This window comes from Mus pahari, chromosome 6, assembly GCF_900095145.1.
Source record: "Mus pahari chromosome 6, PAHARI_EIJ_v1.1, whole genome shotgun sequence".
NCBI classification, from domain to species: Eukaryota; Metazoa; Chordata; class Mammalia; order Rodentia; family Muridae; genus Mus; species Mus pahari.
Window position 1 is genome coordinate 102,865,254 of NC_034595.1, and position 27,658 is coordinate 102,892,911.

A 27,658-nucleotide genomic window follows, 5' to 3' on the forward strand; every position below is an offset into this window, starting at 1 on the left:
ACAAACACCACACACTCACATACACACACACACATGCTCATATACATATACACACCCAGATATTCTTGTACACACCCACACTTACTCCTATACACCCACACATGCTGGTACACATACACAGGCTACACACACACACACACACACACCGAGGCTCATAAGCACATGCAAGGTTCCTGGCTGATACGCACATACACACAGAGGCTCAGAAGCACATCACACACACACACACACACACAGAGCTCAGAAGCACGCACGCGCGCGTACACACACACACACACACACACACACACACACACACACACACACACACAGCTCAGAAGCACATGCAAGGTTCCCTGCCTCCTCCCAGCTTCTGGCCTCGGCCGCGCGGGGGCGCAGTGCGCAGGCGCGTCCCGAGGGCGGCTGTGTGGCTCCGGGCCGCCAGGGGCCGCTGTGGCGTGGGCAGGAGGCGCGCGGGAAGCGCCACGCAGCGCCGGACCCTCTTAACCACCGCCTCGCCGGTTTGGCGGGGTGAAAGGTTGCGAAGATGGCGACGGCCTTGAGCGAGGAGGAGCTGGACAATGAAGACTATTACTCACTGCTGAACGTGCGCAGGGAGGTGAGGCCCGCGGCGTGGCGTCGGCGGGGCTGAGGCCCGCCTCGGTGGTTCGGGACGGTCGGACGGGCGGCTCTGGCCCCGCAGCCGCCCCGGCAAGGCCACGGCCCGGCCCGGAGGCCGCGTGACCCTGCCGCCGTGCGCGCCTGCCAGCCGTCGAGCTGCCCGCACCGCCGCGACCCTCGCGCCCCGGCGCGGGGCCAGCGTCCGCCCCGCGCTCCGCGTCCCGTGCGTGGCGTGCACCGTGCCCAGGCCCGGCCGGGACCCACGCACTCTCCGGAGGGAGACGAGGACCCCGGGACAGCCGCAGCAGTGGGGGACCCGGTCCCTGCGACCCGGTCCCACGCTTCCCCTACACACTCCTGCCCTAGGCTAGGGGGGCTAGGGGGTAGGGTCATCAGCCTGAGCCAGCAGCTGGGCGAACGCAGCCCGGGACACCAAGGTCAAGGCCACAGGGAGCCTCTCCAGGGTTCAGTCGGACCCTCGGTCTCTGGCGCTCCCGAAGCTGTGTCTACCCTCCCAGGCTAGCGCTTCGTGCCCTCCTCCGATCCCTTGAGCCTTTGCCCAGAAATCAGAGAGCAGGACCTCCCCAGCCTCGACTCAGGGAGCCGTGGATGAGCAAGAAGTGCTAGGCCAGAGACGCACCCGCGCTCTGACCGGACTTCAGCATCCAGGTCCAGTGGATTCACGCGGTCTCCTCGAGAATAAAGTCACCCTAGGGGCCCGCACTGTCTGGCACGTGTACACCTCTCATACGTTCTTGTTCACGATGGCTAGTCCGCACTTGAGCTCCGGCAGAGAAGGGTTTCCGGAAAGACTTCCAAGGTCAGGGCACGAAAGGCATTCGCGATGTCTGTGGCTGCTGGGTCCAAGTTGTCAGTCCTTCCAGACAAGTCCCAATCCTGCCTTTTAGGTTTTCTGGTAAAGATCAGAAGTAACCGAATTGTGCTATCCTCAGCAAAGCTAACCCAGTTGCCAGTAAAAGTTTGGTCTGTGTGCTAATAACCGACATCTTTCTGAGTGTTTTGTGCACAGCCACCTGCTGAAAGAATTGACTCAGTGTCTCTTTAAAGTGTGATAGGTGCTCTCATAACAATCCAGTATGAATATATATGTGTATATACATGTATATGTACACATGTATACATACACACATATATATATTCAATCCAGTAATTATAATCGAGGGAACAGGTGTAATTCGTCCCTGGGCAGTCTAACTCCAGAAACCCAGCTCTTGAACTCTACTGCTGCCTCAGTTTACCACAGCACACACAGCAAAGCTCTTTGTCTCAATACTGTGCCCTGTATCAGCCACTGCTTACTACAGAAACTCCCCAGGAAATATTTCCTGGACTTTCAGGTTAGCAGTTGAAAGAAGCTGTAACTTTCCCCCAGGGTTGGTTTTGTTGTTGTTGTTGTTTTTGTTTTTTGTTTGTTTGTTTTTCTGACACAGGGCCTCACTCTGTAGTGCTGGCAAAACTCACTGTATAGACCAGGTTAGCCTTGAACTCGAAGGGATCTGGCTGCCTCTGCCACTCAAATGCTAGGAATAAAGGCCAGCGGCACAAGGCCCAGACAATTCCTGGTTCTTGAAGAAGCAGAGTGGTAAAAGGAGCCGACCTTTCTGTGATGGGTTTGCTGTTTTCTTCCCTTTAAATCTCTGAGTCCTGATTAGTCTGGGTTGTTAGCAATTGAGCAGCCATTCTTTACCCGTTTGCCAGAGCTACTGAACCTGTGCAGGTGCAGGTGTTCGGGACACGTGAACCCCTGGGATTTCAGGGCCTTTTATTGCTATTGCACTGGGATAGGAGCCAAAGAAATACTTCTTTTAAAGGAATGCTTTGCCTCTGCCAGTGAGTGCAGGCACTCTGTGCATTTATAACTAGAAGTCCTCACCAGACAAGCCTCTGTCTCGGGTTGTTCTTGTCAACACGTCCAGTGTTGAGTGCCACCATGCCTGCTTGCTGTGGCTGCTGCTTCTGCTGGGAAGAAAGCTTTCACATGATTGGTGTTTGCTAGGTTTCTGTTTGCTTTGTTTTTTCAAACCTGAAGTTGAAATAGCATACTTTAGCCAGAGAACAAAACAGAAGAAATCTTCATTCGTGTGCTCGCTTGTGAGCGTGCGTGCTTGTGTTGAGTGAGCAGCTGCTGCGATTGCTGTCTGTTCTGACCCTGGTCAAGTTCTTGTGGCAATCCACTGTTCTTCCCACCAGCACTCAGAGGCACCTTCCCAGGACATCTTCAGAATGGTCAGCGCTCCACCAGGTTCGGTCTCTTCCCTAGGAAAGTCGCAAGTGGAAGCAACCCTGCAGAGCCCAGACATTCTGACTGCGGGTTATAAGCACTGAGCTGGGCTGTCGCTCCGTCCGTAGAATGTTTGTCTAACATGCATGAAACCATGGTCCATGTCAGGCACTGCATTTACTGAAAAAACTGGGCACAGTGGCACTTGGAAAGTAGAAACAGGTTGGTTTAGACATTTAAGGTGTCTTCCGCTACACAAGTAGTTTGAGGCCAGCCTGGGCTACATGAGACCACATCTCAAAAAGGTAAAGTAAAAGTTAGATGAAGAGGAGAATTAAATATAGTAATAAATGCCAGAAATCTTCTAAGTATCTCCCTTCTCAGGGTTTTGTTTTTTGTTTTGTTTCTTTGTTGTTTTTGTTTTTGGTTTTTTGAGACAGGGTTTCTCTGTATAGCCCTGGCTGTCCTGGAACTCACTCTATAGACCAGGCTGGCCTCGAACTCAGAAATCCGCCTGCCTCTGCCTCCCAAGTGGGATTGCAGGCGTGTGCCACCGCTGCCCGGCTCTTCTCAGGTTTTAAACTGCACAATATCACTCTGAATTTTTGTGTCAGGAGGTAGCCAGGACCACCAAATCCTGCCATAAACAAACCCTGTGGCCCCAGTGAGACCCCTTTCTCACTGTTGCGGAGCTTCTGTTGGGACAGGGCCCCTCACCCTCGGGTGAGTTACCATTGGTGGAGCTCATGAAACCAGCTTGGCTGTGTGGTTTGCAGTGTTAGATGTCTGCTCAGGGCTAAAATCAAACTCATCTGATTTCTGGGGTGATTTTTTCAAACTATCGGTAGAAAGAATTCCTTGACAACATATTAGCATTAAATTTATTGATTGTTAGCTTTTTGTAGATTTTTTTTTCTTTTAGACTTGTTTGAGTGCTATGCATGAATGCAAATATGTGCACTATATGCATTCCTATGAATAGTTGTGAGCTATTAGGAGGTGTTGGGAACTGAACCTCAGTCCTGTGCAAGAACAGCAAGTATGCTTAACTAACACTGAGCTATTTCTAAGGCCCTTTTTATAGAATTCTTAAACTGGTATAATTTAAACCCAGTTTATTCCTAAATAATACGATTTGGTTTCTTTATCACTCTCATGTTACGCTCTAAAGAATATCATGTTAGCAGTGCACTCTGAAGCAGTAAATTTATCATGAGTTCAAGACCAGCCAGGTCTACATTAAAACAAAACAAACAAACAACCCTGTCTAAAGAAACCTGACTGGTCTTAATGTCGTCTTTTGATCAGCCGACCTCTTTCGCCAGGCTGTTGGGAGGTTTGGGTTTGGGGTACGGATGTTTGTTTTTGGTGTTCTTTTTTGTGTCTGTCAATTGTGTCTGTGGTACTTTGTGTGAAGGTCGGAGGACAGCTTGCAGGAGCTGGTTCTCACCTTCTGTGATGTGGGTTTCTCTTCATGAGGTCAGTAAAGAGTTAGGTGATCCTCTGGAGTTTCTCATGGACACATGTTCAAAGTGTGACATTTGTGGCAGTGGTTGTTTGCCTTGGGTATGTAGAGTCGGGCCTGGCTGTCCACAACCAGAATTGACCAAGTAGCTGCATTCTTCCTGTCGGCCTATAAACCAGGAGGCTCAGGGCCAGCCAGGAATTGCAGCCCATTCTGCCTGCATCTAGCCTGCAAGTTCTAGCACACCAGTGCTAGAGAGGACACATGGCTTTTGTCCCGGGGCTGCTTCTGTCGGGAGGTACGCTGCTCTGCCCATTCTCCTGTAGTTATGTGTAGTGCTTGTTGTATGTGTGCATGGGCGTCATGTAATTACATGTATGGGAGTCAGCTCTGTCCTTTCGTTGTGTGGGAGCTCAGGGCGTCAGGCTTGGCAGCAAGCTCCTTTACCTGCCAAGACAGCTTACACGCCAGTCTGGTTTTCTTTGACACAGAAGTGTAGCTAACAGGATGGGTGTAGTAGTGCCTGCCTTTAACTCCTGGACTCCAGAAACAGGCCAATAAGAAAGAAAGAGAGAAAGAGAAAGGGAGGGAGGGAGAGAGGAGAAGAGAAGGAGAGAGAGAGAGAAAGAGGGAAGGAGAAAGAAAATAACGCTGTATTAAGCACTTACTGTAAACTAGGGTTATACACATTGCCATTTGAGTAGAAAGTATGTAAAGTGCTAGACATAAGTAGTTATCCAGTTGATGGGGGTGAGGTTCTGCTTATTGTGAAGATATATACATAGCATGGTGAAGTATGGCTTTAATCCTAGCATGTGGAGGGTAAACACAAGGTGGGAGTTCAAGGCCCACATTGGCTCTGTGGGGAGTTTGAGGATACCCCGGGTCACAGGATACCCTGTTACAAAGACAAACCAAAAAGCTGTGTGTGTGGACAGCCTCAGTATGCTTTGCGCTGACAAGGCTGCTCATCTGGTGTGCCCCTGGAAATTAGTGTTGGGGACATGACTCAGTGCCAGAGGTGCCATGTGTGCATGGACCTGGCATAGGAGAAGAGAGTGTGTCAGAATGTGAGTTTGTTTTTTCTGAAAGGTATCGCTGTCCTTCAGATCGGTGCTTCCTGCAGAATTGACTTAGGGTGGCGCTCTGCTGGAAGGTGAGCCAGGGCACAAGGTGGACCACAGAGCGGAAACTAGAAACTGGAGAACCACATGAAGGGGGACACAAAGATGCTCCAAAGAGGCAGGGCAAAAGGAGGTGAGGAGCGTGAGGTGACCAGGGTGACTAGGAGGTGGATTTGAGAGAGGCAGCCTGTGGAGGATGCTCGGCCAGGTTCAATGTCATCTCAGTGTAATTAGCCAGCAATACAAAGTTAAATTTGCTTCGTTAATGAACCATAAGCCAGCTAATACCTTTCTGCTTTGGGCATTTTGCTAACAGCTTCTTGAAAGTTTTATGCTCTGGTTTTGCATTACCCAGACAAACACTTTCCTTTTCTCTCAGAGATTTCAATTGAAAGCTTTTGTGTTTATTGTAAATTTGGTAATAGGACACTAGAGAAGAGAATATGGGGCCATGCTTTGCTTAGCTATTGAGCTGGAAGTTTACTTTTATTAACTGTCAGTTTTAATTCTGCTTATTTCATTTATAGCTTTCTTGTTCAAATAAGGATTTAAAACAACAGGTTAAGCACTCGGGAGGCAGAGGCAGGCGAATTTCTGAGTTCAAGGCCAGCCTGGTCTACAGAGTGAGTTCCAGGACAGCCAGGGCTACACAGAGAAACCCTGTCTTGAAAAACCAAAAAAAGAAAAAGAAAAGAAAAAAAAACAAAACAAAACAGGTTAATAAATTGTACCCGTTTCAGAGAGGAGCCAGGTACACATCTCTGACAGGGAGAGGTGGCTGCGGGAATGCCGCTTCCTTGCTGCTGTGAGGACGCACTGTGATTCCACTCTGAAAGTAGCAGCCACCTTGGAGTCTCCTGAACTGTGAGAACTCCACGGCAGGAGTAGTGTTCCTTCCCTGGCGTATGGAAGCCAGAGAACTCTCCTGAAGGAAAGTGCCAAGCTAAAAGAGATGGATGACGAGGAGTGTGCCTGAGTGGGCAGGGTGGGGCAGACATGCATAGGAGATTGAGTTCCTATGGGGGGGATAAGATCTGAACTGTCTATGTTGATGGAGCCCAGAAATCCCTTCCACGGGAAATCTGGAGCGTGCGTGTGACAAAGATCACTCCTGTTCGTTTGCTCTGGTGTGTCAAGGGCACTAAACATTCAGGCATGATCATGAAGAGTAATGAAATCCAAGGTGTGTCACAGTAGAGGGGTGTGTGAGAGGTGGTATGTCCACTTGACCACTGACCTTGGTGACAGCTCAAACACAGAGAAAGGTGAGCGTCTGATGGTGTAGCCCAGCATCTTGAACATTAAGTCCCTCTATGCATTTGTTGGTGATGTCCACAGTTTGTAATGAAACCTCAAAGGGTGACACGGAAGTCAGCTTTAATGGAGAGTCTCCCACGTGGGGTCAGATATGATGTAAGCAGCCTCAACTGAAAGGGTGGGTAACTTGCCCACCCGATCTGATCCTGTTTCTTCATCCTTAAAGTCAGGCCGTTCTGCTCTCTGCAAGGCCGAAGTGTGGCACACATCTGACACGTCTGTAGAGACGAGCATATGGTTCTCTGCACATGCCAGTCTGCCTGCCTTCTCCTATAAGGCCAGCGTGTCTGTATAGTCATCAGCCGGGGAGTGATCCAGCACTTGGGAGGCAGAGGCAGGTGGATTTCTAAGTTCGTGGCCAGCCTGGTCCAGTGAGTTCCAGGACAGCCCTGGTTATACAGAGAAACCCTGTCTTGACACCCCCCCCCCGAGAGAGAGAGAGAGAGAGAGAGAGAGAGAGAGAGAGAGAGAGAGAGAGAGAGAGAGAGAGAGAGAGAGAGAGAAACTGAAACTTGAGCTGGAGAGATGGCTCAGTGGTTAAAAGCACTGACTGCTCAATTCCCAGCAACCACATGGTGGCTCACAACCATCTGTAATGGAATCCAACGCCCTCTTCTGGTGTGCCTGAAAACAGTAACAGTATACTCACATACACTAAATAAATAGAAATCTTAAAAAGACTTCATCAAAAAAGAACAAATTGTCTCAAAGGAAAAGTGTGTGTGTGTGTGTGTGTGTGTGTGTGCGCGCGCGCGCGCGCGTGTGCGTGCACTCATGCGAGTGTGCGCTGTAATTAGCTGCTTAAATATGCAGAGGAGTCCCTGGCAGTTCCCTCTCTGTATGTTTCCTTGAGTGGGCAGTCAGTTCATTTGGACACCCAACCCTTTGCTTTTAAGAATTCATCTCCTGCATCCAGGCTGACTTATGAACTCACTGTGTATTGGAGGATGACCTTGAACTCCTGATCCTCTTGCCTCAGTCTCTCAGTAGCTGGGGTTACAAGTATGTGTCTGGTCTATTATTCCCTCTTAGGTTCCAAGTAAGTGTCGAAGTCGAGCTCCATTAAAGAAAGTAGTGTGGGGGGGCGGCGAATAGAGGGTAGAGACACAGGTACTCCTGCGCCATAATGCCGGTGTGGAAGAGGTCAAAGGACAACTGTGAGAGGCATTTCTCTCCTTCGGGTTGGCAGCTTGGCAGCAAGTGTCTTATCCACTGAACCGTGTCATTAGCCCCTGGGTCCATTTTGAAAGCCTTTAATAAACCAGATGTACTATGTTTCCTCTCTGCTTTGTGGTGACATTTACCTCTTCCACTGCAAGGAAACTTTGATCCAGTACTGCATCTGTCACCACTGTGTGCCCTGCAGAGATAGGAAACAGTTCAGATGGGTTTAGCCATCTTGTCAGAGTACGCGCTGATGTTCAGATGACTGTAATTGCCACAGTGTGTTTCTGCAGCACTTCCTTGTTGAACAGTAGGGGACTGTTCTTGACAAATGTCCTCTAAAGGGATGAGCAGACAGACCGGTGTCCACAGTAACTGCTGCCCGGCTCCTCCCTCCCTCTTATCTCTGTCCCCAGCAGCTTACTGCCTTTGGCCTTCTTCTGGTGGCATGCCTCAGCCACTCTCAAGAGCTGATGCAAGCTAAAGCCACACAGTGTCCCATTTAGATCTCTCCTTGCCTTCTGACCACCCTAACTTCTGTGCCACTGATGGTAGCATCTCAGACCTGCTCCTAGGTGAAGTCAGTCCTTGTGTGGTTGTGAACTGCCAGGCATGGGTGCTGGGACCTGTCCCTGGGTCCTTTGCAAGGGCAGTCCAAGAGCTTTTAACTGCTAAACTGTCTCTACAGCCCTTGTTCAGTGGTCTTAAGAATGAAACCATATCTAGTTTGTTGTCTCCCAAGGGTAGGGACCATCTTGTGGTGTTTTTGTTTCTTTGGTGGTACCCAGGGCCTAGCTGACATTAGTCATCCTGCTGACAGGAGTGGTATGCATTTGATTCCCCTCCCCTCCCCATATGCGCGCGCGCACACACACTTGTGTAGGCTTGTTTTACTTTGTAGAACACTCTCCCTTAGAGTTTTGTTTTGTTTTGCATGAGTATCTGTGTTCCTGTGGGTGTGTTATTGCTGGGGACGGGGGTGTTGAACCCAGGGCTTGCTAATTCAGGTGTTTACTCAGCTGGCCACCTTGTCCTGGGGACCCTGACTCTGTCCCCTGAGTGAGTACTGAGTTTAAGCAGGCTGCCACACCCACCTGCAGCTTATACAGTGCGGAGGGAGGATAACTCTGGGTCTATTGCTCCATCTCCGGGGTCCTTAGTACCCCTGTATTGAGGCTCCGGTTGCTGGTACAGCCTTCTAGTTGCTTCAGGAACTGGCTACTGGAAAGAATTTCTTCGTCTTTGTTTTGGAAAATCTGTGCTTTCTCTTATGAAAATTGTCTGAAGTCAGATACAAGAGGAAAAGAACAGATTGATGCACAGGAGTGCACTGGCCCAGAGCAGTGCGCCTTGGGCATCTGTGCAGGCCCGTGGAGAGCACCTGGAAGGGAAGGGCGGGCTCTTCCCTGCTGGGTTTGGCCTTTCCATCTGGCAGGTGTTGGTTGTCTCCTCCTGGGCTCCTTGTTTCGGTCCTTCTCACCAACACCAGTAATGATGTCTGAAAAACAAACAAACAAGTTTCCCTTGGTGGGGGAAGGAATTTGCACTGTTTCTCTTGCCAGGCCATGCACAGCTGCATTATGCAGTGCACAGAGGCCAGTGCTGCCTGTCTTTTCCTACATGACAGGCTCTACCCTTCGAGTGGTTAAGGTGTTGATAGTTATGGATAAGTTCCTTCCCCAAGAACCAGCCTGGCTTCAAAGGAGCTACCATCTCCCTTTTCTGGCTTCTGTGCACACTGCACACATGTGGCACAGACAGACAGACAACCACACACTTAGGTTCATGCTCACAATGAAAACTAGAAATCTTATTAAAAGATGGATGGAGGCTTAATTTGTGGCCTAACATTCTCTTCAGATGGCTGGGGCTATCAAACTTTCAGATTTTGAACTTGGGACATCTCTGGATTTTACTGTGGAAGTTTAGAGATAAATGTGGCCTGGGTGCCCTTCTTAATGACATCTCATTACCTTCCGAAATGGCATCGGGAGCGAATGGTAGTGAGAAAGGTTATCATTTATGAAATATCGAACCAGTGACCTTAACTACTCAGTTGTGATGAAAGGCCCAATCTAACCTTTATTGAATGTGATATTTATTAAAAATGAAACTTCTCATTTCCATTACTTAATCAATAGCACTCTATGCCGTTTATTAATATGATTAAAGGTGGCGTTGCAGACTAGATTCCTGCTCCCCAGATACTTGGCTTAATTTTAATAACCAGGAAGCATCCTTCTAACCTAGAGTCAGTCAGGCCCGTTTTATCCTACACCGGTAACTTTCATAAGACACAAGAGAGGAGGACGTGCTCAGGAAGAAGGCCAGACAGGGTCTCTCACCTATAATCCCAACAGTGAGGGAGTGGAGGTAAGAGAATGCATATGAGATCACATTGAGGCCAGCCTGGGCTACATGGTAAGAACCTATTTCAAAAACTCAGGGAGCTGATAAGATGGCTCAGCAGGCAAAAGTGTCTGCTACCTAAGTCTGACAACCTGAGTTTGATCCTAGAACCTACGTAAGAGTGATAGGAGAGAACAGACACCACAGAATTACCCTCTGACCTCTGTGTGTGCGCCGTGGCACCCTCATGCGCACACATACCATATATAGAAACATGCTTACACAATAATTTTTGTTTTCAAATAAATGCAGGGCCTGTGTGATCTAAGCCCAGTGGCTAAGAGCTTGCTTCTCTTCCAGAGAGCCACAATTCAGTCTCAGCGGCTAAGAGCTTGCTTCTCTTCCAGAGAGCCGCAATTCAGTTTCCAGCACCCGTGTCAGGAGGCTCACAGTCATCTGTAACTGTAGCTCCAGAGGATCTCATGCTTTCTCCTGGAGTCCATGCACACCTTTACATGCATGCATGCACATATGTGCATACAAACACATAGATAATCTTTAAGAAACAAAAAACCGCAGAGCAGTGGTGGCACACGCCTTTAATCCCAGCACTGGGGAGGCAGAGACAGTTGGATCTGTGACTGCGAGGCCAGCCTGGTCTACAGACCAAGTTCCAGGTCAGCTAGGGCTGAGTGGGGGAACTCTCTTGAAAGAAAAGAAAGAGAAACTTACTGAAATAAATGTGTAACTTAATTTTGAGGCCTAGCAGTGAGCTCTCAGAAGGATATGTGTTTTATTTTCTGTTTACTATTGTGATTCAAATGCAGTTGACCTGTTAGAACTGTGTCGCATGCAAGAAGTGTGTCGCATGGTTATTAGTATGAGCAGGGAAAGACTCAGACAGGAAGAAGCAAGAACAGGTTCAGCAATAGCATTGATGAGGCCTGAGCAGTCAGTAGGTGTGGTGCAGGGCCACTGTCCTCACAGCAGGGCCGTGTCCCTCCCGTGTCTCAGTGCTGACAGGGATTGTTCTCTGGTGCTATGCACTACCTGGCTTGCATGTGAGCAAGCTGGTCTATGCCTCACTATAGCTAAGGGACACCATAGCTGGCTCTAAGTCTCACAGGGAGGGAGCAGCTGGTTCTGAAGAGCCACCATTTGTAAGTTTTTCTGTGTGTTGGGCTGTCTCGCTGTGTCATTAGAAAACTCTCTTGCTCAGCGTCACAGAGCTTGGAAATGGCACAGGCTGGGTCTAGACACAGGCCACTGGACCTGCCTCCTCAGCCAGGCCACCCAGCAAGTCGCCCAGGTGACCAGATGGAGAGGGAGAAGAGGCAGGCAGCTAAAAGCTGCTCTGTAGCAGCAGTCCCAAGGATACCCTGAACAGGCCGCAGAGGAAGACATTGGTGACAGAGGGCTGTTCCGCTTGATCCTTGACCCTCTTCTGATGGACCAGCTAACAGGGACCTCCTGGCAGCTCCTGATTGAGAGTGGCAGTGCACAGCCAAGTCTGTCCAGCAGACAGCAGGGCTCTGTGGCTGGGCTAAAGGACAGGCTGCGGGCTCCAGCCTCGCCTCTGCTTTCCTGAGTAACGGCCACATTGGGCTTTTGGGAGGTAGCCAGCAAGCCCTGTGCCCACTTCACGCCTTCCCAGTGCCTGTCTCCCTTTGGGGGTGCCTTAGGATCTGGCTTTCTGCACCTGCCAGATGTGCTGCTGGGAAGTGTGTAGAAGTCATGCCACCAGAGATTATTACTGACACACCGGCCAGCCAGAGAGCTTAGTCCTGGAATGGGAAGGTTGTCGATACCTCTTAGAGAAATGTCACGTGACCTTTTCTTTCTCATTCTATCCCTGAGCTCACTGTGTCCCTGGGACCTCTTTTTGAGGACCTGACACTAGGGCATCATCATCCTTGGTGTCCCATCTCCACCTAGATGGCTCATCTCTCAGGTCCCTCTTGCATAGCCAGTGACCTCACAGGATGCTTCCCTTGTCTAGATGCACTGGCGGGGGTGGGGTACTTCAGCATCTCCTGTGATAGACAAGTCTTGGATGCTGGTTCTAGGCCTTCCCGGAGACAGGCTGGCCAAACAGATGATTCTCAGGGCTGTGGCAGGGCTTTGGAGGGGCTCTTGGCGGCTGTGTAGCCAAGGAGAAGGTGGCTGTGCTGGCTCCTCACTCCATGCCTGTGTCCCATAAGTCTGTCAGGGAAGACCTGCTTACTGCATTTCCTGTATAAGCTCTGGCTGCTCCAGGCTAATGGAACATTTTCCATGTTCACTGTCAGAGGCCGAGTTAGGGTGGTGGTGCTTTTACACCATTGTCTTTGGCTTTCAAGAATCAGTATGTGCTAAGTAAGCCCTTCCTGTCAGAGCAGATTCAGCGGACATCTTGTCCCTATGGCACCTCACTGTTCTCTCCTCTGTGCTGTCTGCTGTGGGTGGCTTAGCTGACATGGGACCAGGCAGCGTGTAAGCCAAGGTGGAGACAGCCATTCTCATTCCCTCTGATAGCTTGTCCCCAGCAAACACAGTTGCTATTGATGTACATAATTGATCACTTTATTAACTGTGGAAATGAAGCCTTATTGGGGAAATAAAGCATAACTTGATTATGTCCTGTGCAGAGGGCAGAGTGGAAGGAATGTGGCTGACAGTCCCCGTTTCAAGGCTGATTCTGATAATGATAGTGTTTAAGTGCCATTGATTGTCCTCTAATGGAATTTCTCTTCTTAGGCCTCTTCTGAAGAGCTGAAGGCTGCCTACCGGAGGCTGTGTATGCTTTACCATCCGGACAAGCACAGGGACCCAGAGCTCAAATCACAAGCAGAACGGCTGTTTAACCTTGTGCACCAGGCTTATGAAGGTCGGTGGGGGACTTGACTTCATGCACACAGACATTCGATTTTTAAGAGACTTGATTTGTAGAAGATAGAGAGCCGGAGTCCTTAGAGGTGTGTAAAAGAGGTGCTTGGTTTGGTACCTTTTACTGACAGCGCCCTTTGAAAGACTCGTTTTTTTTGCTTTGGAAATCAATATGTGTCCAGTAAGAGGAAAATGAGAGTCCAGATGAAGAAACGGGCCGGGTCTCAATGGAGGCTGCACATGCTGCAGCCGGTTCCTGGGGTCTGCTTGGGGTGGGAGGACAGACTGGTGCTTGGAGAGCCGCTGCTTTTGTTCTCTTATTTTTGTGAGAAGCTACAAAGACTTTTTTTTAACCTGAGTGGTTTTATTGGTTTCATATCAGTCAGTGAAAGAGGGTCTAAAAAAAGCTGTATGAGCAGGCTGATGGGAATAGTCATTCAGCTTAGATTTACAGCTTACACATAAAGAAGAAAACTTGGGATGTGTTTGTCTCTGGGAAGGTGGAAGGTTCTGGAAAGAATGGTGGCTTCCTAATGCCAGGTGAGATTCATGCTACCAAATTAGACATTTTAAAGTGATTGAAATGGTAAAATGTTTTGCAGTAATTTTAAAAAATAAAAGCTAAAATACATTGTCACTCTTGGTATTTATAGATTAGGAAAAAATCAGTTACTCATTCCAGATCCCTGTAATCTGTTCTTAACTAGAGGCCAAAAATTATATAATGTGTCTCAACATGACAAGACTCCTCACCGCAGGCCAAATAGTGGGTGGTATATTTTACCTTAGCATTTTATGCCAAGAAACTAAATTTTTGACCAGGAGGCATTGGTACACACCTTTAATCTTGGCACTCGGGAGGCAGGAACAGGTAGGTAAAGTCCAGGCCAGCCTGGTCCACAGAATGAGTTCCAGGACACCTGCTGGAAAAACATGGAAAATTTGCGTTTTAATGACTACTAAAAATTGGGTGGCCCCATGTCATAGGCAGGTGGTCTGGTGGTGACCAAAGCCTTCGAAGTTCTGATGTGTAAGGGCTACAGTGGTTCAGCTGGGTCGCAGGTGTGCACATGGTGTATACAGGGCTTGCTGTGTAGTTTAGAGACCTAAAGAAAGGTGAATGGAAAGCCCGCCTCCCTGAGAAAATGCTACAGCGGGCACCACAGGCACACCCTGTTCAGCAGAGTCCTGCATGGTGCTTTCTTATTCAATCCCTTTAGCTCCACAAGTTTGGCTCTGTGTTTTCCAGTGGCCCACATTTCTTTCTTCTCCATTGGGTTTGAGTATGGATAGACTTGCATCACTTTTTTAACTAGTCCTAAAAATGTATGGGAACCGCAGAGAAGAAATAATGCAAAGATCCCCAGCAGAAGTCAAAGCAGATCAGGGGCAACAGATACAACCTACTTTGGGAGTCTGACCCTTTCCCTCACTGAGGGACCTTTCCTCATTAGCTTATGTGGCCAACAGTGTTGTGAATGGTACTCATATTTTAAAACAAGTTTCAAATGGGTGAGGTAGCACACACCGTGATCCCAGCACATGGCAGGTTGGGGCAGGAAAATAGGGATGTTGGCTGTATACTGAATTTGAGCCTGAGCTATACTATTGTAATTTTAAAAGATTACAAATAAAGACAAGTACACCAAAAACAGAGGTCTTGGGGATCAGTAGTGCTCCCCAGTAAATGAGCTGTGGTGGTGTACTGCAGAGTGCATCACAGAGCAGAGAGGGCCAAGCAGCCTTCTCGAGCCATTCTCATGGGCCGTGCTGAGCTCCTGCCCTCCAGCACTCAGCAGGGGGAAGCAGTGGACTGGGAAGTTTAGGATGTCCCCAGCGACACTGAATTCAGATCCAGCTTTGTCCACCTGAAACTGTCTCAAAAAAATAAAGTCTGAAACCAAAACAAAACAAAACAGATCTGTGCTTTAGAGCTGCCAGAGGCAGGCCCTGTTCCTGCACAGTGCACCTTGTGTACATTGTGACTACAGTTAGGAGCCAGTTGAACCTAGGAGAAGCCCAGCCTTTCCCATCTGTAGCCTGGGAAGGGGAAAATATTTGTCAGAATGCAACAAAAGAAAGACAGACAGACAGACAGCCCCCTGGAGGACTTTGCTCCTGACTTATACACTGGGTTTTCAGGACTGAGGGGAAGTTCATGTTGTACATTGTTTGATTTTTTTTTTTTTTCCATTGCAGTGCTTAGCGACCCCCAAACAAGAGCTATCTATGATATATATGGGAAGAGAGGCCTGGAGATGGAAGGATGGGAGGTAAGCGAAGCGGAGTCTACGGAGTCTGTGATGTCTGTGAGAATGATGAAGTACACCAACCACCACAGCGGCCCTAGGGCTGTGGCAGACCTAGCTGTAATGCACTGAGATATCATGGGGTCCTCTTCCTCATTCGTGTAGAACTCCCTCTGAAGTCCTTGTGGTGTTTGACCTCATGCTGTCTTTCCCTCTGACCCTGAAGCCAGTCTCAAGCTTGAATTGTGGTGGGAAGAAAGCAGAGCTGACAGTTCTGGTGGGGCTTGTGGCCACCTTCCCTCGGTAGCTGGGCTTTGATGGACACATCACAGTGAACCGTAGCTACAGAGCTCTGAGTCCTTCCTGGGAGGCTCTGTGTGAATCTCCAGCAGCTGGAGTCTGAAGCCCCAGCCCTGCAGCATTGGACCTGAGTTCCTCTGGGGAGCCCTGCCCTTTGAACTAGGCTGTGTTTACACTTTGTCCCATCCTCCACGCCATATTGTCCCCAGCCCTTCTCTGCAGCACAGACGCTGTGTGTCCTGCCTGGCTCTTGTGGGCGTTTGATTTCAGGCCTCTAGCTTCCTGGAAATCTCAGTTGGGGGGGGGATGGCTACAGAGCCCTCCGCACCATTAGGGTTTTGATTTCTGGTATTGTTCAGCGCTCCCGGAATGGTGGGATCCTCTGGCAAACTAGACTGTGACTACCTCTCATCTAAGCAGAGTGTCTCCCACTGGCGTGAAGCAAGGCAGACTCGGCTGCAGGTGTGACAGGCAGGTGGAGCCAGCACGGGTGGGAGAGGATAGACTCTATGTGCATGATTTTAGGAAACTACAGTAAGGAAATAAAATTCTCAGTAAATCTGCACGATAAACAGCTAGCCATGATGGCCCAGGAGAATCCCCAGCTTTGGGAGGCAGAACCTGGAGAGTCATTAATTGGAGGCCAGCCTGGGGTACAGTGAGTTCCAGACCAGCCTTGGCTCCATAGAGGATCTTGGAAAAACAAGCCAACCAAAAAAATTGAAGCATCTTGAGTTATTAACAGTGCCAGACATGCAGTCGGAGCCCCGCTCCCTAACTCATGCTCCGTGGGCGCTCTCCCATGGCCCTTTGAGGAATGGCTGTGCTGGGTTCGAGTGTTTATGTGGCCTTTCTCCACAGTAGTAGCTTTTGCTCCATGAAGAACACGTACTCTCCTCAGTGTGTTATTAATGTTTTCAGACTACCAGTCTTTGTTGGTGGCTGAAGGGTGTCTGTCACAGCCTGGTACTGCAGTTGACATTTAGATAGTTGGTAGAGGATGAAGGTCCTTGTGAGTATGTGAAGTGCCTTCAGCGCAAACATCTCAAAGCACCTGGCCTCAGCTGCGATGTCGCGTCCCTTTAATGGAGGATATTAGGGAGGAAAATGGGCCTTTTTTTTTTTTTTTTTAATGCAGGGTCTGACTATGGAGCTCTGGGAGGCCTGGAACTTGCTTTGCATACCAATAGATAGCCCCCAGCTAGTGATCCCAGCCACGTGAGTGCCTAGAGTTGGCTAGCCATGTGGTGCCAGTGCCCAGGTTGAAGTTGAGAAAGTTAGACTGAACACTGACTACTTGGATGTTCATTGTGGCTGCAGGTGGAGTGGGAACCATACTCGGCCTGCCTGCCATCAGACGGCCCGCAACACAGGCCCGAGGCACAGGCCCAAGGCACAGGCCCGCATCATCTGCAGCCTGCAGCCAGGTGCACTGTCCATTTCCCCTGGGAGAGTGTCTAAGAAAGTTAACCTCTGTGAAGCGCTCTAATACAGCCAGTATCTGAGGGAGATGTCAAACCGTCGTAGAGCAGAGAGGACTGAGACAGTGTGAGTGTGAGTGCAGGCTGTTCATTACTGGGAGATCCACGAAACCTGTGAAGTCTGGATCTGCTGATCGGAATGTGCAGTGCTGATCCTGCAGTCTTGACTGGTGATCCGTGGCCACGTGAGACCTGACATTGGGGCTGGAGAGATGGCTCAGCCATTTTGAGCACTGGCTACTCTTCCAGAGGACCTAAGTTCAAATGCCAGGACTTACATGGTGGCTTACAACTGTCTATGACTCACACGAGTGGTATAGATACTCATTTTAACAAAACACCCAAATGCAAAAAACAAAAATTTAAAAATTAAGAAAAAAATTGAAATAAAGAAAATATCCAAGAAAAAAAGAAAAGAAAAAAATTTAAAAATATATTAACATTGAATCAGGTATGGTAGCACATGCCTTTAGTCCTGGTACTCTATGAGGGGCACAGACAGGTAGACCTCTATGAGTTTAAGGCCAGCTTGGTCTATACAAAAGTCCCAGGACAGTCAAGGCTCTACAGAGAGACCTATCTGAGAATAACTCCCCACACACACACACACACACACACACACACACACAAAAGTTGACTTAGGATCTTAGGATCCTAGACTTTTTAGAGCCAACAATGCCTAGAGAGTGTGGCTGTGGACATTCCCTGGAGGTGAGCTGCCCACCCCCCATTGGCCCCAGTGATGCCCCTCTCCCCTTCTTCATGGGTCTCTGTGACTAGCCCTGGACGGTGACTGGGGACTGGTCCCAGTGAACAGGGCTTCTGTGAGTTCGCAGGCTGCTAGGGAGGTAGTCCAGGGAGCTTATCCAGTATACAGCTAAGGTGCTGGACACCACATGCAGGGCTGTCCTCCCCTGACCACCCATTAGTGTCAGATGAACCCTGATGACAGAGGCTTATGGGTGAGAAGGAGATGCCTGTGCCCAGGAAGTGTCCCCACTGTTCTGGAGGGACAGTTGGTTCTGATTCTACAGCAACTGTGTAGAGTCTGGGCATAAGCAGAAGGAACGGAGCTCTGGGCTCTTCCCTGGAACCTTACAGCTGCAGCAGCTGTCTGTTCATTCTGCCAAAGTCTGAGCCAGCCCCACGCTGTCTGCCCTGCTCCCACACTCTGTACGTCTCCTGGGGGCTTGGGTGTGGGCAGTTGGAAGCAGTGTCCTCGGAAGTGGGGTACCTGATGTCCACCATGGCCTTCCTCTCTTCATGAAGGTCCGCCTCTGAAAGCTCGGCCTCATGGCCTTCCTGTCACTTGCTCGAGGGCCCTGGTTGATCACAGACAACCTCCCAGTGTACATGACTTTCATGTTGTCTGCTGTTGATTCCTGAGACTACAGCATTGCTGGCAGCTCAGTGCTGGGCCTCCTGTCATGCAGACGGGGTTCTTAGGCACCCATCCATCCCTCACGTGACTAGAGATCCCAAGTTCTGTAACCCACAGGGTGCCTCATTGATTTCTTGATACACAATTTGAACTGTAGAATTTCCTTTGATGGTTCCTACAGCCTCTGAGAGGTTACTAAAATAAAGAATGTCGGTCTCTGGAGGGCCCAGAAACAAGCAGAGCCTTGCTCTCCTCCCAAGGGTGGCCATGCTGGCCCCTAGCTATGATGTACACGGCAGATAAGAGTCCAGCTCTCCAGGTGTCCTGGCCCTCATGCTGTTTCCTCAATTCTGTTCACAGGTGGTGGAAAGAAAGAGAACCCCAGCTGAGATCAGAGAGGAGTTTGAGAGGCTCCAGAGAGAGCGCGAAGAGAGGAGACTGCAACAGCGAACGAACCCCAAGGTAGCCGGCGCCACCTCAGAGGACCTGGGAAAGCCAGGTTGAAATAATATCATTTTTTGAAGTGAGAGCATATAAAATTAGGTAGGGCAAGGCCTTGCTGCTTATTCCAGAACAATGTTCCACAGGGTGGCAGCTCGGGCTGTAGCAGACACAAGTGCTCAGATGCTGTTGTAGAGGAGAGTCAGAGAGCCCCCTAAGGCTTGTCCTCCAGTTCTGCAGCCAACAGCTCAAGCGCTGAGGCAATGGGCCTCTCCACTGTGCCAGTTAGTCTGGGAGGGCACATCTAGCTTATACCAAACAGGGCCTCTGCCTTTATCATCCCAGACATTGCCGCCGTGAACTCGAGTCTCTAGACTAGAATCCTCATACATTTGCCACCATTTAACCCACTGACGTCATGGAGCCAGCCTCTGTACAGCATCTTTTTCCTTCTCCTGAGGAGGTCATTCTGAGTTAAGCCCCAGGCAGGAGGCAAACAGGTATATTACTAAGTTTGAGGTGCCCGTTGTACTGAATGAATGAATGAATGAATGAATGACTGGCTTAGTCCTGTCCGGCAGTGAATAGGTGCTGTTTGCTGTTCAGGCTGGGCCCTATCTTTGTGTCTGGATAGTCCTGCTACAGCCTGCTCCTGTCATGATAAGGAGCCAGGAGCCTTTCCGTGGCCTCTTGAGGCAGCCTGTGTCTGCAGTGAGGCAAGAGTCCTAGGAAGCATCATTGCTTTCCTGAGTGAACAGCGGCAGCTGAGGTTCACAGGAGGTGACCCTCTGTCACATTCATCCTAGCGTGTGTGCTGTAGGACATGGGAGTATGAGAGGCCTTTGTCTCCAGGGTACGACTGTCAGTTTGACTCTCGCTTCTCAAAGTGTGTGAGGACCTGTAATCCCAGCACTCGGAATGCTGAGGTAGGACTGCCGTGAGTTCAAGGCTACCCTGGGAAGCTCAGTGAGGCCCTGACGGACAATAAAGGTTAGGTGGGGCTTGTCTGGGACAGTAGCTTAATGGTAGTGCTTGCCCAGTGTGCACAGGGCCCTGGGTTCTGTCCCCAGTACTATGAAACAAAGTGAATGATGTAAATGACAGTTTCCCAGAGGACCTCTCCCGATACAGCCCATAGGTATGTGGGAGGAGGAGACACTGTGGTGTATCATAGGACCTATACAGGGCTTCCCTTGGACCCAAAATCATCCCTAAGGCTATGGGTGGAGCTCCTTACTGAAGCTGCACATGGCTGTCATGTGTGGGGTCATAGCTTCAATCCCCTCCTCTCTATCCACCCCCCAAAATGCCCTCTTTAGAGTACTTAAAATAACTGAATGGTTTTTATGCTGTTTTCTGCTTAAGGGATAATGATAAGAAAATGGGGAATGAATACATGTTCCTGAATATTTTAAATCTATGCTTGGACCCATGAGTGTGGATCCATGGACCCAGCTACCCGTTATGGACGTGAGCACCTCCCTCCCATCATGCCCCAACACAAGTGGGCTTCAGTCATGCAGTCACAACATGGTTGAACTGAGTCAGGTGGGGTAATTGAAATCAGAAATCTAGTATGCAGCTGGTGACATTGGTCTTCTAACTGGGCCACTCTGCCCCTGCCTTCTGGTTTGGGTGTCAAGTTTGTACGACCCACCACACTGCCTTTTAGAGCCTGGAGCTTGGAATAGAGCTGCTGGCTGAGGGTCTCAGATCGTGTGAGCCGGTGTGATTCCTGTCTGTCCATAAAGCTCCCCATGTGGCCATCGATCCAAAGCAGCTGTTGCCTCCCTCACAGGCTTCTGTGGATCCCTGTGCCTGTGCTTACAGAGCTCGGCTGTCTCTGAGGATGAATGTGGGTTTCTTTTTTGACCCTGTTATGTGGTAGTTACATAGAGATTGTTGTTTCCTAGTACATTCCATTCTTTCCATGTTACACGGACTGATAGAAACTAGCAAGGTTAGAAAGGCACATTGTCTTCACAGACATAATGGCTAAGTACACTGTCGCTGTCTTCAGACACACCAGAGAGGGCATCAGGTCCCATTACAGATGGTTGTGAGCCACCATGTGGTTGCTGGAATTGAACTCAGGATCTCTGGAAGAGCAGTCAGTGCTCTTAACCGCTGAGCCATCTCTCCAGCCCTGTTTTTGTTTTTTGAGACAGAGTCTCTCTGTGTAGCCCTGGCTGTCCTGGAACTCACTCAGTAGGCCAGGCTGGCCTTCAACACACAGATAAAAAAAGACACTGCCTCCAGCTGGGAATAAAGACGTCAACCACCTTTTTTCTTTTTTGAAATTCTGTTATGGGACTGAACAGATGGCTCAATGGTAAAGGTATTTTGTGACCAATTTTGACAAGCTTAGTTTGACTTCCAGGGTCCATGTGATAGAGTTCATTTACAAAAGTTATCTTCTGACTTTCACATGTTCACATACGTGTTCATGCTGGCCCCGCCCCCACCCCAAGTTGATTGCTTAGTTTCCAAGGCAGAGCACAGCCAGCAGGATAAGGCTGCCGTGGCTTCAGTGCCGTGGACGTGGCTGCTGTGGCTTCAGTCAGTGCTATGGATGTGGTCTTGGAGTCATAAAGCCGGCCGACCTTGATGACCGGACAGGACAGGAGGAAACCCTTGGCACCCATGTTTGTTGTGCTCAGTAGCAGAGAGTGGGCTAGAAAGGGTCCCATGCAGAATGAAAATGTGGCTGTAGTGTGAGGAGTTGATCCAGCCCTGGGGCTTGTCGTGGTAAAGAACTGGCTGCGGGGCTGGAGAGATGGCTCAGTGGGTAAGAGCACCCGACTGCTCTCCCGAAGGTCCGGAGTTCAAATCCCAGAAACCACATGGTGGCTCACAACCATCTGTAACAAGATCTGACTCCCTCTTCTGGAGTGTCTGAAGACAGCTACAGTGTACTTACATATAGTAAATAAATAAATCTTTAAAAAAAAAAAAAAAAAAACCAACTGGCTGCATTGCCTTTAGCCCTCAGATCCCTGCAGGACTGGCAGGCTGCAGTGGGCCAAGGCTCTTCCCGTGCTGACACATTCCTGGCTGTTCTGTCCTACAATTGTAAAGCCTAGATGGTCCTGGCTGTCAGATACTGAATGGTTCTGTGGCTGTTCATCACCACCAGCGCTGCCTGTCCACTTAGCATTTGCTGCTGTCATACAACACCACGACAGGGCACCTCAGAGAAACAAGAGCTAGTTGAGGTTTGTGGTTTAGAGGGATGAGAGTCCACAGAGGGTGGCAACATCGACTGGGCGGTGGTGGCACATGCCTTTAATCCCAGCACTTGGGAGGCAGAGGCAGGCAGATTTCTGAGTTTGAGGCCAGCCAGAGCTACACAGAGAAACCCTGTCTGGAAAGAGAGAAAGGATGGCGACATTGGCAGTGAGGGAGGGGGCGACATGACCAGGCTAGACACCTGAGCCGCCTCAGTCAGTGCTGCTAGCTGGGGACCAAGTCATCACATTGCCTTTTGGGGAGACTTTCAGTTAATAAAGAGTCACTGTTGAAATTGTAAGGATCTGTCTCAAAAAAGATAACCATTAATGAGAAAGTGAAGACTGCTACCAGTCTGTCAGCTGCGGTTTCTCTCAGGAGCGAGCAGTGGTGGCTGGCGAAGGAAAACGTAGCAGAGTTCCATGTGCATGGCTGTGAATGGAGCTCTCTCCTGGCTGGGTATACTTGGCACATTCTCCTGAGTGGCTTGGCCAAATAAACAGGAAACTGGGTGGAGCCCCATAGGCTAGGTATCACCAGCCTTAGGGGGGTAACTAATCTCCTTACTGCAGGGTGGATCTTTTGGCCCATACACCAGTGTTACAGAGTCTAGGATCTCGCTATGGCAGCTCAGTTTCCAGGAGTCCTTCCTGCTGCGGGAGGGCTATCTGTCACCTGTTTCTCTGTGGCCATCTTTAGGCACTGTGTTCTGTAGCATGTCAGCAAACTGCACCCCATTCTGTAGTGTGCAACCTGGAGCTAAGAGTTGCACTTTCCTTTTGAGTTTTGTAAAATTCAAAAGAAGAATGTTTTGATGTTGGGCATGCTGGTGCACGGCTTTCCCAACATTCAGGAGGCAGAGGCAGGCAGAAATCTGTGAGTTTGAGGCTACCCTGGTCTATAGAGTCCAGGACAGCCAGGGCTACACAGAGAAATCCTGTCTCTGAATGAATGAATGAATGAATGAAATGTATATATTATAACAGATAAAGTCAGCCATGAAGGGCTGCCTAGAGCTCAGCATCACACAAGCCCGGGCCTGGTGTGGGTTCCAGAGCTGGTACCCAGGTGTCCTCTCTTCTCTTTAAGTGTGACAGCTTCGTGACCAGAAGCTAGGTGTCAGAAAGACAGAAGGCAAGGTTATTGGCTTGATTTTAGGGACAGAAGGATAGCCACGAGTTCAAGGTCAGCCCAGATTAATTGTGCTTTTTAGGCCATCTAGGGCTCCTTTCAGACAAACAAAATTACCAAAGTTGTGGCCAGCGGTGATGGCGCACACCTCTAACTCCAGTACGAGGGGGGCAGAGACAGGTGGATCTCTGAGCTTGAGGTCAGCCAGAGCTACATAGAGCCAAGTCTGTGCTTTAAAAATGATGGTAGAGGTTCAAAAGGTCTTGTTCTTTGTAAATGCTTTTTTGCTTTTACAAAAGTATGCTTTAGGGTACACACAGTTAGCCTGAAGCTTCAGCAGACATCTGACCACTCGGTTGTGTGTCCATGGTCCATGTTTGCTTTAGTCTGGTGTTTCTGTCAGAAATCAGTGTAACTTTCGCTCCTCTCAAACCTGTGACTTGTCATAAGAAAACCTACGGTGTTGGAAGTGAATAGTTGTAGATAAGCTGCTTCTATGGGCACATGGGAAGAAACCCTCCCACTCCGCTATTGCAGCACGCCAACGTCTGCCAAAGTGTATTTCCTGAAGATTGAAGAGCAGAAGGTGGCATCTGGGCCCTCGGGAATGAAAAGGCACCTCTGTCCACTCAGGGTGACCTGAGTAGCCATTTCCAGGACAGTTAATTCATCAGTTGGGTTGTCACTGTGCTCAGCATTGTCCTCGGCTCCTATCACCTCTCCAGTTAATTGTTTCCCGTAGATTTGGGTCAGCGCCATGGCTGTTGAGTCTGAAGTTACCAGTTGGAGTTCTCAGTTATTGTACCTTGTTTAAGAGCAGCAGGTAGCTGAAAGTGACGACTGCAGCACAGTTTTAGGTTTCTAATGGCTACTCTCCCTTTGCTGAGTCATCACTTGGTTGTCAGTGTGGAGTTAGTGTCTGTGCTTTTGTTTATGTAAGGTATTGCTTATAGCCTGAGCTGACCTGGAAATCATGATCTTCCTGTCTCATTGTCCGCATTGCTAGGGTTTCAGGCCTGTACCATCATGCCTTGCTGAATATATACTATTTGAAAAGCTTTCAGACCCGGATGTGGTGCTGCAATTAAAGTCATGTCCACAACAGTTGGCCTGCACCGGGGGTGGGGGTGGGGGTGGTGGGGTGGGGGTGGTGGTGGTGGTTTATAGGTGCAGAATTGTTGAAAAGGAATCTAGGGCCCTGTACATCCAGACTCTCCAAGTGAACTACATCCTCAGCCTGCCACAGTTTGAATTGTTCTCATCATTTTGGGGTTGACTAGACCCCACTGGCTAGCACTGGGCTGCCCCCCCCCCCCGCAGGTGTGGTCAGACGGTGTCTGGGTCTTACCACTCACGTATGATGAAGGAAACTTGGTTGTTTGGTTGGTTGATTGAGTTTCTTTTTGAGCAAGGGGTTTCCTAGGTAGATCAGGTTGGCCTTGAACTCAGTTTGTAACTCATATTAGTCTGGAACTTAATACAATCCTCCTGCCTTAGCTTCCCAAGTGCTAGCTAGTATTTCAGCATTCAAACAAGCCCAGAATTGATAATGGCTTCTGCATACAAGTCTCTGCTCACCTGGGGTAGCCGGCAGAGTTGGTTGGTATGACCTGGCATCTTCTCCTTTCAGCTCTGAGCCAGCTTGGAATTCCTCTCAGCATGTGAGTTCTTGGGGAGTTACCTTGATTTGCATATCTAGTCTCCCCCAAACAGCGTTGTCCCCAGATGAAGCAGTTTCTCACGCCTGACCAGCAGTGGTCACACCCACGCCTCCCGCCCTGCTTTTCCTTCCTTGTTTTTAAATTGTGGTTTGCACATGTTGGGAGAGGTGGGAGGCAGGAGGTTAATATTAGTCATGGTGGGTAATTCCAACTCTTGAGAGGTAAGGCAAGAGAATTAGGAGCACACAGCCAGCCTCATCCACATAGTAAATTCAAAGCCTTTATGGGTTACATAAAACTCTTTGTCTCTTTGTCCGTTTAAAATTTCTTCATGTTAGAGTATGGAGGTATTGTTTGTGGGCATTGTCTTTTGCCTCCATTTAGAACAGTCTTTGGTGATTTTAAAACAAATTGTATTTATGATCTATTGAATGTGTCACCAAGTGTAGACACTAACCCTGTGGGCTAACCCATTCCACTCCAGAATGAAATATAAGTTTAACTAGTTGCAAGTGCCGATTGCACCTTACAGACTTTCCCTTGTCCTAAATTGACATGCCAAAAGGCTGACAGTAGCATTCGAGATCTCTCTCAAACCATCAGAGAACATTTGTGGTTCAAGTTTTCCCTCATAACCTGGTGTGTCTCGGGATGTTCCTTTGTTTTCAGTGACTGCAAATCCCTTGGTGTTTCGAGACTGATGAGCTCTTAGAGCTGAGCAAGTGGTGCACACACCTCTGATCCCAAAGACCAAAAGGTGCCTGACCCAGGAACTCTAGGCCAGCCTGAGCAACACAGCGAGACATATGTACAGACAGATAGACACACACACACCTCCTCATCAGTGGCCATACTACTATTGGGGTTGGGGACATGCCTCTCTAATGTTGGCACTTGGAAAGCAGGATCAGAGGAGGGTTTATCTAAGTTTAAGACCGTCCTGGGTTGTGCAAGTTGCAAGAAGACCCTGTTTCAAAGGAAGAAAACCTAAAAAAAATAATAATAATACTAATAAATGACAATTTAAGAAGGAAGTCTGAGCCAGGCTTACAGCTCAGCTGTATAGTCCTCGGTGCTCAGGGGATCAGAGTTCAAGGCCAACCTGAACAACTTAGATCTTGTCTCCAGCCATGACTGGAGTTATTGAGGTAGCTGAGTGGTGGAGAGTTTTCCATGTGCTAGGAAGGAAGAAGAGCGAAGACTTGTAAGTATAGCTTTCAGAGAAGACGAAATAAGTTAACCGGTGCATTAATACATTAATAATTTTTAATGAAGCCGTTTAACTGTCTGAAGAGTGTGTCATGACAGCAAGCACCACCTGACAGCCACCACCACCTGACAGCCGAGCCCGTCGCTCGCTCAGCTGCTGCCTTTCATTCATTTTTTATGGCATGGGAGGTGAGAAATTGTCAGAAAAAAGATGGATTGAAACGGAAACTTCTGGCTTCTTTGGAAAGTCAGTTACGTCAGATGATGTTTTGCTGGGACACACAAGTGACAGGATGTTTTGTTGAAATGGACACGTGAAAGGACACGTGATGTTTAGAAAAATATAAATACGACCCCACAGGCAGTGGGAGCTCCAGGTCGGGTCACTTTGCTTCGCCTCTCTGTTCTTCGCTGACAGCACACATGTATTGGTTCGCCTTACATTGAGTTGTTGAGCTGCGCTTGTGGTGACATCATCGAGAGAAACTTGTCAAAGAACTTTTCATGAGGTTCCTGGGGCCGGTTGGGAAGCCTCGCGGTTTTTTTCTGGATTGAACTGCCTTGCTGACTTGTGTGTGGTGACTGCCGAGTGGACTGGACTGAGAACAGTGAAGCTTGGAATCACACCAAATAACTGTCATGTGTCCTCCATTCCTCTGTCCCTGCACCTGATGGGGGCAGTGACAGGAGGCTCGGGAGAGACCCTGCCTTAAAGGAGCAGGTCGAGAGAAGCAGGACACTTGATGCCCTCTTCTGGCTTCTTCACGTGCATTGTGTACATGGGCACAGGGTGAATCAGTAAAGTCAGAAGACAGTAGACAGGAGAGGATTGGGAGCCTTGCCGGGCATTTCAGCTCCCCACACATCAGGTGGAAGAGACAGAATAGATTCCCTAGAGGAGAGGTGAGTGTAACCTGTTAGGGCCACTCTGTCATAAACAAATGTCTGTAAATACATTTTTGTTTGGAGGGGATGTGGTGCATCTGTGAAAATTAGGATCACTTGCTCTGCTCAGTCCTTCCCTTCCATCATGGATTCTGGAGCTTGAACGCCGCAGTAAGAACCTTTGCCGTCTACCGGCTCCAGTCTGGAATCTTAACTCAAAGTTGCTGTTGCTGGTGGTGATACTTCATGGAAAGTCTTGGCTCATGGGTAGGCCAACAAGGTGAAGATGGTGTGGTCCCAGACAATGCTCTGAGGCCCCTTTCTGCCATTTTCCTACTTCTGTGTGAGTCTTATTGCTGTAATGAACTCCCAGTAGAGTTGGCTTAACAAACACAAAGTGCTTATCTTAGCTGCTTATGTTGGCATGTGCCTGTAATCCTGGCGTTCAAGAAGCAGAGGGGTTGCCCCAGGTTTAAGACCAGCTAGTCTGGGTTTTACTTTTCAGTTATTTATTTATTTGTTTATTTGTTTGTTTGGTAGGGGGTTTTTTGGTTTTTGTTTGTTTT

The 27,658-nt window shown here is 49.0% G+C and overlaps 1 protein-coding gene across 1 annotated transcript in view; it reads left to right on the top strand.

Annotated features, from left to right (window-relative positions):
* Positions 1–488: 488 nt before the first annotated feature.
* The window catches only part of Dnajc11 (DnaJ heat shock protein family (Hsp40) member C11), a 43,920-nt gene continuing 16,750 nt past the window's right edge, over positions 489–27,658 (top strand). Inside the window, exons 1-4 of the mRNA XM_021199642.2 lie at positions 489–598; positions 12,998–13,127; positions 15,326–15,399; positions 18,898–18,999. Coding sequence (XP_021055301.1) covers positions 527–598; positions 12,998–13,127; positions 15,326–15,399; positions 18,898–18,999 — 378 coding nt within the window. The 5' untranslated portion in view covers positions 489–526. The remainder of the gene's footprint in view (positions 599–12,997; positions 13,128–15,325; positions 15,400–18,897; positions 19,000–27,658) is intronic.